This window comes from Rhincodon typus, chromosome 6 (genome assembly GCF_021869965.1).
Source record: "Rhincodon typus isolate 14 chromosome 6, sRhiTyp1.1, whole genome shotgun sequence".
NCBI lineage: Eukaryota > Metazoa > Chordata > Chondrichthyes > Orectolobiformes > Rhincodontidae > Rhincodon > Rhincodon typus.
The window spans coordinates 83,986,033-83,996,829 of NC_063337.1; the positions used below are offsets into that span (position 1 = coordinate 83,986,033).

Here is a 10,797-nt window from a genome sequence, read left to right on the forward strand (position 1 = left end):
CTGCCACCGTAATACTGTCCTTGACTAACAATGCCACACCTCCCCCTCTTTTACCACCTTCCCTGATCTTACTGAAACATCTAAACCCCGGAACCTGCAACAACCGTTCCTGTCCCTGCTCTATCCATGTCTCCGAAATGGCCACAACATCGAAGTCCCAGGTACCAACCCATGCTGCAAGTTCATCCACCTTATTCCGGATGCTCCTGGCATTGAAGTAGGCACACTTCAAACCACCTTCCTGCCTGCCGGTACACTCCTGCAACCTTGAAACCTTATTTATGACCTCACTACTTTCAACCTCCTGTACACTGGAGCTACAATTCAGGTTCCCACCCCCCTGTTGAATTAGTTTAAACCCTCCCGAAGAGCATTAGCAAATTTCCCCCCCCAGGATATTGGTACCCCTCTGGTTCAGATGTAGACCATCCCGTTTGTAGAGGTCCCACCTACCCCAGAATGAGCCCCAATTATCCAGGTATCTGAATCCCTCCCTCCTGCACCATCCCTGTAGCCATGTGTTCAACTGCTCTCTCTCCCTATTCCTCGCCTCGCTAGCACGTGGCACGGGTAACAAACCAGAGATAACAACTCTGTTTGTTCTAGCTCTAAGCTTCCACCCTAGCTCCTTGAATTTCTGCCTTACGTCCCCATCCCTTTTCCTACCTATGTCGTTGGTGCCTATATGGAATGGGCTGCCAGAAAAAGTGGTTGAGGCAGGTACAATAGCAACATTTAAAAAAAATTTGGATAAGTGCAAGGACGGGAAGGATTTAGAGGGATATAGACCAAATGCGGGCAATTGGAACTAGCTGAGCGGGCACCATGGTCAGCATGGACCAGTTTGGGCTGAAGGGCCTGTTTCCATGCTGTATTACTCTATGACTCTACTTAAAAGGAATCTGGGTGGGTATATGAATAGGAAGGGTTTAGAAGAATATGGACCAAATACTGGCAAATGGGACTTGGTCAGACTGCAGTGTTGGTCGGGCGGTCGAGTTGGTCTGAAGGGTCTGTTTCCATGTGCTCTCTGTTACTGGGAACTAATGTGTACCTTTACCATCGTGTGCTGATTTAGGGAAAACAATAATTGCTGGAAATCAGTGAGTCAGACAACATCCATGGAGAGAGAGCAATCTAACATTTCAAGTCTCGATGACTCTTCAAGGCTGACTTAGGTTGCATTTCCATTTTAAACCACAAGATGGTGGAGATGCCAAACATCACTTTTCATGTAATAAAACTCTTCACTGATAGAAACTCTGAATTTGGAAATTAATTCAATTTTCTCCTTCCTGATACGCCGATAATGAATGAACACTGAGGAAGCAGTTATAAACATTGGATAAATTCATCACTTTGCTAATTCTAAGTTACACAAAACACATTTGGTCTGTTTCAAATGTCACTTTTTCAGTTTATTTTATGTACAGTATTGGTATATACTTAGAGGATACACTTGCAGGGCTACAGGCAATGTGCAGGAGAATGGATTATGCTCAAGGAGCTGACACAGGTGTGATAGGCCGAATAGACTCCTTATTTGCTGTATGCGATAGGATTCTTTAAATAATCTTTAATTAATACCACCAGGGAACATGCCATGACACATTAGAAAGGAGGTGTTGAATTTAGAGCCAGTGTGTTGGTTTCAGCAGGTTCACTGAAAGAGCCACATGGAAATTTTTGCACAATTAACGGCTAATAAGGAACAGGACCTTTGAAGAAAATTGACATCGCCAGATTTGAGAGGATTGCTTCAAATAACCAGTAATTTCTATTTAGATTACAACAGCAACAACCTCATGTAGGACATAGAAAAACTGAAAAAACTAACAAATGATTAAGATGCCCAAGTCAATTGTGTTATTTTTTTTTTCCCCCAGGTCCTATTTATTACTTGGATTTACGTCACACAGATGTTAAGATTCAAGTAAGATTAGGCAGAGAATGACAAAACAGAACTGAGGGGCAAAGTTTTTATCAACAAGAAACCGTCCAAAACACTACTGACATTTAATCAGAGGATTCATAGTTTCACCACTATATCACTGAATATTCAACTTTTCCATTAACAGACTCAATTAGGTTTTTTATAATATTAATATTACCACTGCCATATAAAAAGCATGCTGTTGCACTACATGTATGCAATCTAAGCCAGATTTGTGAGATAATAAGAGGCAAAAAGATATCAATGGTGATTAATTTTGTGTAGTTTCTAGAAGTAGCAGATCTGAGACAGTTAAAAATGTACCCCCATGTCACAGATATAAGCAGATGAATTGAGACCTGAAGAAAATGGACAACAGCATCTAAGTTTGATGGGTTAAACTAAACAATGGTTGACAAGTATTAAGATTGTATTCATTGTTTGTGTGTTATTTACTTAAATAGATGTCTGACTTCTTCCACATATGCTAGAAATGCTGTGAACACTAGATTGCACTCCTTATTCACTGAGCTTCGAGATAGTAAATAGTCAAGCAAACTAGATCAAAGACATAGTCATTGGCGATGATCACACTGATTCTAACTGAGCACCAACATTGATCAGCTACTTTAGCAAGGAAGCACTAATTGTATTTGACCACTTTTGAAAAGAATATTCCTTGTTGCAGAAACAGTCGATTGACAATACCTTGATGAGATATGATCTGGAGAGGAGGTGGGCCTTGTGGTTTTTGATTTCCAGATCCTGCACACTCATTATGAATACTTAATCAAATTGAGTATTCCCAATTACGATGGGATGATTTCTCCAGCAACATGTAGGATTGGAGGGTAGCTACAGAATATAAATTGAACGTGTAAAATAAATGGCACTTATGGCAATGCAAACCCCAGTCATGATTAACATGGGAACTGTCTAATTATCTTCATGCTGCCCAGGCTTCGTAGTATGGTAGTATGCACCTTTTTTGTTTGATGGATCAATCATTTGATGGACCAAAACTATTTGCCAGTTTGTGTCCACAGTTTCACAACTGGCAGAGTGTGTTTATTGCAGTTAACTGATAGTGGGGTAATTTTTTGCATTTGACTGTACCTTGCTCATGCAAACAAAACAGGAATCTTCACAGAAACAGCTAGCTGAATCTTGTTTTTAATTAGCAATGTTCCACTAAGCCAAACAATCAATTGCAAAACAATAGGATTCAAGAACATTTGAAGGAGCAATTCACCAATGTAGCTAACTCTCTATAGGCAAAATACTATCCCTGCAGCCCTCATTGTGCTGTATATGGATCGCGTTTTGATTTTCTAGCCCCTTTTGATCCAAAGGTTTCAACTGATGTCACATATACTTCAGTTGCCTAAGCCCTAGGCTCTGGAAGTCAATCCCTAAACACCTCAGTCTCACGCTCCACCTTTGAAACACTCTTTTAAAACCTGTGAGCAAGCCTTTGGTTGCCTGTCTAGATGTCTGCTTATATGGTATGGTATCAAGTTTTGTTGGACGGCCGCTCCTGAGAAGAAGTTTCAGCTATTTTACTGTGCTGAAGGTGCAATATAAATGCAGTTTGTTGCTGTCGTCGTCACCGGCACCAATTCCACGAGCAGCGTCTGATTTATGAATCACCACTGCTGCCACTCCACTGTTGGCAGAGAGGAAATGGAAGTAGTACGTTTATTAGAGTCCTCGCAGTTCTTCTGCCAGCACACTTCATGGTGCAGTTTAAACTGCCATACCCAGTAATGCTAGCAGCCACTATCAACCACTTCTTTGTGGTTTGCATTGTCCTTGTGAAGGAATGTCTACTGATATTCCTTTGCACCTGTGTAAGTTACCCTTCATTTTCCAGATCTACAGCATTCCTGACTTGCCAGAGTACAAAACAATAAATTATGTAGACAGCTCATAGTTTCCTGCTGCCATTGAGCAATGCTCTGTGATCGCTCATCATAGAATGTTACAGCGCGGAAGGAGGGTTATTCGGTCCAGTGAGCCTATGCTGGCTGTTTGAAAGAGCTCTGTGTCCCCTTTGCTTTCCCCAGAGGCACCATAACATTTTACCTTCAATGACTAATCCAATTCCCTTTTAAAAGTTATCATTGAATCTGCTTCCACTGCATTCATCATACCATGCTGCATGAAAATTTCTCATCAGCCCTCTGCTTCGTTTGCCAGTCATCTCAAATCTGTGCCCCGACTACTGATGCTCCTTCCACTGAAAAGAGTTTCTCCTCTTATATTCTGTCACCAACTTTCATAATTTTGAGTGCCTCATTTAAATTTCCACTTTTTGTATGAAGGGGAATAGCCTACAATCTCTACCTGAATGAAGTCCCACTTCCCCTTGTTTATAATGACACTTCATGTGGCAGTGGTAGTGACCCTACCTCTGAGCCAGAAGGCCTGGGTTCAAGTCCCATCTGCTCCAGAGTTGTATCATAACACTTCTGCACAGTTTGATTATAAATGTCTACAATGATGCTTCATGGTCCACAGTGATGAGTCAGTCAAGCAGGAATGACTTGGTCATTGTAGACGTGCTAGAATACAGTGCAATTCAGCAAAGCGTTCTGCAAGCGATCCCACTGGTACATGGTTTAATACTCCGAGCCATACCGATTAGTGGCATTTTAAAAAAATAAGAAATGCAAATTCCTTGTCGCTCAAGGGACCATGAAGACATACAGTTTTTCATGTAGCAGAAGGAGCAGAACTTATTATGCATTGAGCAATGTGATTTACATTATATTTAGAAGGCTACTGAATCGCTGTAGCAGCATGGCTGAGTCTAACATAACTCCTTGTCTGACGTTACATACAGGTATTTTCAGCAAGGGAAATCTGTGCCCTGACTACTGATGCTCCCTCCAGTAAAAAGAGTTTCTCCTCTTATACTGTCACAACTTGCATAATTTTGAGTGCACTAGTAAGAGATGAGGAACAGGATTACCAGTTAATTTATATTCTGCTAAAGAACAAAGAGAACAAAGAAAATTACAGCACAGGAACAGGCCCTTCGGCCCTCCAAGCCTGTACCAACATGCTGCCTGTCACAACTAAAACCCCCTACCCTTCCGGGAACCGTATCCCTTTATTCCCATCCTATCCTGTTCCTGGGATCATTAAGACTACTCGCCAGCATCGTGATAGGTAAATTCAAATAAGCTTGGAAATGGTTACCTACCTGATCTGTACCACAATGGGGCAGAATTGCTCAAAATTTATCCCAGTTGTCATGGCCAGGGCTTCCAAATGACTCTGCATGCTCAGTTGCTCAATTGTTGCAACTGTGGTGGACACTTAGTGACTGATTGGCAGCGGAGAGACTTTCACTCACATTATTTTGCACATCTCATGCAACGTGGGAAGATTGAAATCCAGCACTGGGCCAATTGATGATTTTTGTAGTGGAATATAATTTTGAATGTTCAGATACATTAAGCACTGCAGTGTTTTGGTTCAAACTGTGTTCAGGGTTTGCAGCAATCTGATGTTTTGCTGAATAAACCAAGGTCATTCAAACTACATTTTACAATCGAGGCTTATCATGTCAGTATGCAGATAATAAAATAATGACTCGGTGTACACTTCAGTGTTTTACCTGTCTTGTGAAGAACAATATCAGTACTGTTCCTATTTGACAGCAATTAATCAAATCCAGTTGTGTCAATATTTTTCATTTGCAGTCAGTTATTGGCAGCGTTCATTATAATCCTGTCTTATTTTTGGGTATGCATTACTCAAACAGTAAATACAACTCCATGTTTGAGTGACTTTGATTCAATTCTAAAATTGGTTAATCATGTACTAACTGGAATAACTGTAGCAACGCAGGCTTTTTATGAATGTTCGTGTTTCATTTAGGCTTCTGTAATAATTCACTGAGGTTTGGAATTCTGCTAGGCTGTATGGTGTGATAGTCATTACAGTGGCTCTAATTCAGATTTGCAGATCAATCAAAAAAATTGATCATTAAAGATCGGTCTTCAGCCCTTCTGAAGAGAATCTAACAATGCTTAAGATGTAACAAAAATTGCTGCTGAAATTATTTCCTTTTTAGTGTGCATGCCAATCACATCTACAACATATTTTCACACCAGAAGTGTTAGTTCCTTGATATTTATTCATTTCCTATCATGTTATGTCGTTCTTCCATCGTTATCCACAGGAGGTGAATAACTGTTTAGGCTTGTGTTTATCATATGGTCATTGTGTCCTTTTTCAGTTCGGATTCACCTTTCAGTGTTGAGGGTACAAGACTACAACGAAGATCTGAGTCCCCTGATTCGAAGAAACGGCGTATACACAGGTGTGATTTTGAGGGCTGCAATAAAGTGTACACAAAAAGCTCTCATTTGAAAGCACATAGGAGGACGCATACAGGTAGGAGGCTACAACAGCTTGCATTGATGCAAGACCTTTAATGTGAAAATATTACAAATGTAAATAAATAAGTCAACTGAACCAAATTGCAGAGGGAGGTATTAGGACAGATGTCTAAAAGGTTTGCTGAAAAGATTGGTTTTTAAGCCCAAAGAGAAGAGTTGAAATTAAGAGGTCTACATTGTGGAGTCGATGATGGCTTATGCTTTGTTTTTAGACGAAGGTGCAGTTAGAACACACAGGTAATGTCAGAGACAGAGCACCTAAAGAAGGAATAGAAAGCAAAAATGAAAGAAAGATCAAACTGTTGTATTCATTCATTCATCAAAGGTTTATGTAATTTAAAAATTAATGTTAATCATGGCCAAGGGTCAAACGGAGGTAAGTATTACAATCAATCATTTTTCCAAGTGACATATAAAATTACAAAATTGATTAAACTGACCGCAATAATTTGTTGATCAATAAATTAAGTTCAAAGTTTGACCGTCATTATGGAGTTATATTCCCTGTGCAGGTGAGATATGGCCTGTTCTTAAAGCTTGTCATTTCACATCTTAATTCAGATAGTTTTCTTGAGTTGACTGGTAGCCCTATGAGATCTGTCTACAGGTAACTAGTATGGAAGCTTGGTACTTGGCAGCAATGCCAAGAAAGAGTGGCTGTGTTAAATACATCTTTACTCAAGTTACCCCAAATCATAATTAAGTTAAGCATCTGAGTAAAGATAGCAGTGAGGGCTAAAAATAATTCAGCAAACAATTTTCTGAACACTGTCTGTGTCTTTACACTGTTTTGCAATTGCACACAGCCACACAGGTACCCAATATTCCAAAAGCACCCCTTTTACATCCTCAAAGTCTCAAAGAACTTTATAATGACTGATGTACTTCTGAAGTGCTTGCACTGTTGAAGTGTTGTAAAAGGTATTATAATGGCTATAGGACATACCATAAAGGTATTGTTGGACAAGACCATGGAGAGACATGATGATGAAGATTTTAAATTGAATGTGATATTGAAAGTAATGAAGAACTACAGAAGCTTGTAACTTAAAGTGGATAGAAGATCAGAAGCCAGAAGAAATGGAAGTGAAATTTCATTGGGAAAAAGTGACGATTAGGGTCTGTTTGAAAAGATGTATGTAACAGAGCATTTAGAAAATCGTAATGTATTCAAGTAGAGTGAAAATGACTTTATGAAGGGGAAATCACGCATCATAAATTTATTAGAATTTTTTAGATCAATTTTTGATCTATTAATCAGGATAGATAAAGGGGAACCAGTAGAGGTAATATACTTGGATTTACCAAAGGCATTGAAATCACGTACCGTGCATAAGACTATTAAGAGCTCATGACGTGGGGAGTTGTACGTTAGCTGGTCAATACTTTATCTATGTTAATAGAGGACAATGTTGGGATAAGAGGGACATTTTCAGAATGGCACCCCCTAAGTAGTGGAGTGCTAGGGTTCACTGCTAGAGTCACAATTATTTACAATACATATGAATGACTTGGTGAGGTGATGTGAAATGTACTGTTGCCAAATTTGTGAATGACACAAAAATAGGGCGAAAGCAAGTGATGAGGAATGACAGAAAACAAGAGTTTAAAGGTGGATGTAGACAGATTAACTCAGTCCGCAAAAACTTGGCAGATGAAATATATGTAGGGAAAATCTTTGGCAGGAATAGTAGAGCAACTGAATTTTATTTAAATGGAGAAAGAATGCTGCAGCACAGAGGGATTTGGGAATCCTTATCCCTGAATCATATAAAAAAAAACTAGCATCCAGGTTCAGCATGCAAATAGAATATTGGTCTTTATTTCAGAGGGAATTTATTGTAAAAATCGGGAACTTTTCTTAAAGTGTACAAGGCATTAGCTTGTCCTGGAAGGATTCAAACAGGAACTCTTGAGTGATGGACATAGAGTTGGGACAGGACAAAAACACTTGAAGATTTGAAAAGATTGCGAGGATAGAGGGACCAATATAGTCAATTAAACAAATGGGCCTTGAGTGATTATTTTGAAAAGGGTTGTGTTCCCTTTTTTGAAAGGGACACATGATGTTCAACAAGTCATCCTTGCAAGGGCCTTGGGGAAGGCTCATCTGTTGGTGATTGAGATTAGCAAATGGGTCTCTTGGAAGAGATTTAAAGGAGAACACCAAGGGAAAAATGGGTGTGAAGCTCTCGGGTCATGGGGAATCAAATGTAGTATGGATGGGAGAAATTATACAAGAGACAGCGTGGACAATGGTGTCAATCTTAGAAATGAAGTCATGAACTCTAACATCCCTTTCCCTCACTTTTACACAATAACCCCAACACCATGTGTTTAGAATCATATGAGAGAATGGTGTTACACCTCACTTGGGTAGCCCACTGAAAGTCAAGCCCTACTATTCCAGGAGTCAAAAATTAAAGACATTATGAAAATACTCAACGTCCCCAAAGTACCTCTTTGGTAGACCCCGGTTAATGGAAAACAGTGACGAAGTTTCTATACTGACAACTATTATTTATCACAAATAAATAGATTCTAACCATAGATGAACAACTATGAGCTGTCAACATGTCACTCCACCAGTTAAAACTCTAAACCCCTTCTAAACCTTCTCCCTCTCCCTCTCACTCCCTCCCCACTCTCGCCTCCCCGCTCTCCCTCTTTTTCTCTCACGCAAACACACACACACACACACACACACACACACACACACACACACACACACACACACACGACAAAAATTGGGATATGGATAGGAGGGGTTAAAAAGTACTGGGTGAAACAGTTTAATAGTGCCACTTCACAGGATTCAATGGATTTGATTCCTTTTGTTTCCTAAGTCCTACAGTCTCCGAGTTTTCCTTTTCAGCTGTTTCCCTTCTTCATAGAAGACAGAGTAACTCATTCACAAATTATGAAGTTTTTGACTTATTGGGCAAAAGGAACAGCTTACAGTAACTCATAAGAGAAAACAACTGGCTTTCTTTTGTTTCACGTGTTTTACTGGAGAGAGAGACAGATAGACAAATAGAGACAGAAAGAGAATCTCATACCACTTGCTCTACAAGAGGTCTGAAGGCTTCTCCTGTATTATTCACATACACACACACGGATCTGCTAATCAAGTACCATTCAGGGAGCTGTTGACAGGCTGATGACCTTTGACATTCATAAGTTGTCACAACTGCACAAACCAATCAGCTACCTGTTACCAGCCAAATCTCACTTTGTGCATATGCCCCAGTGCCATGTTGTCTATTTACACCATACCCCACTGTTTGTAGAACAACCGTGTAAACATGAGTTAAAATGAGTTTCCGTAACTTGCTTTTTAAAAGTACAGCAATTCAATCCTCAGTTCTTGGTTGTAAAACAGTACTTTTTCTCATTTTGGTCCACAATCAAAAATAGTATAAAATTAAAATATATGGTCTATAAAGGAGTTGGAAAGGCTAAAACACCGGATAATCTTGACTGACGTTGATCAAAGCACAATTATGCTTGGCATTGTCAGTAGGAGGAACATATCTTCTGTGATTAAGTATTTCCGCTGTTGTCAGTTTACATTATATGAGTTACCCATTTTCCCCAACCCAGGAATCGATGTCTGCAAAAGAGCCTGGAGTTTCTATTCAATTACGTTGTCCTTTCTGACATAATTCTCTTTATGTTGGTCTAACCATCTCAAAAGATCAGAGTTGTAAGCACAAATTGTGTTTGGTGCCAGTCTATTTTGTGCTATCTTTTGTGTGGACCTTTCAACATCATCCCACAAAACTTACCACAGTCCGCAACCTCCCTTATTCATCTGAAATTTTGGGAATTTTTGGTCATCTTTGAGGAGGTTGTAAATATGAAGTTGTATTTTTTGGCTACAGGGACATGAATGGAATTTTCTTTTACATTTACTCACGAACTCACTAATCTAGAAAATCCAATAAGAAAACAGCTTAAGACATAGTTTTTAAAATTCATTCAAAATCAGGACCCACACAGCTGTGGATTGATACTGTGATTTAAAATGCTTCTAATTTTTTGTGATTAAACCTATTTCAACTTTGTTCATCAACTTTAGCAAGTTGCCCTCATGAGAATGCTCAGCTCAGGTTTGAAGAGCTTGCAGGCTTTATTGTATGCAGTTGGATCTGACACAACGCAGGGATGGGGATAGAGTATACTAGGTTCTGAGGGTACTTGATAGACCAGACACTTAAATGATGTTTGGGAGAGATGAGAACCAGAGGGCCTGCTTCAAAAATAAGGTGTGTCACATTTAAGAAGAGTTGAGAAATTTATTTCTCAGAGGAAAACAAGGTTTAAAATAATACTTTTCCAACTGGAACAGAAGCAAATTTGGACAACTCCTTGTTGTGTCAGAATCCCTATGGACCATTCGGCCCATCGAGTCCACACTGACTCTCCGAAGAGCAGCCCACCCAGACCCAC

At 39.6% G+C, this 10,797-nt stretch overlaps 1 protein-coding gene across 4 annotated transcripts in view; it reads left to right on the forward strand.

Moving 5' to 3' along the window:
• klf12b (Kruppel-like factor 12b) overlaps positions 1-10,797 on the forward strand; it is a 235,990-nt gene that overhangs the window by 216,175 nt on the left and 9,018 nt on the right. For all 4 annotated transcript variants that reach the window (XM_048598329.1, XM_048598328.1, XM_048598331.1 and 1 more), the window contains one exon: positions 6,183-6,340. In XM_048598329.1, coding sequence (XP_048454286.1) covers positions 6,183-6,340 — 158 coding nt within the window. The remainder of the gene's footprint in view (positions 1-6,182; positions 6,341-10,797) is intronic.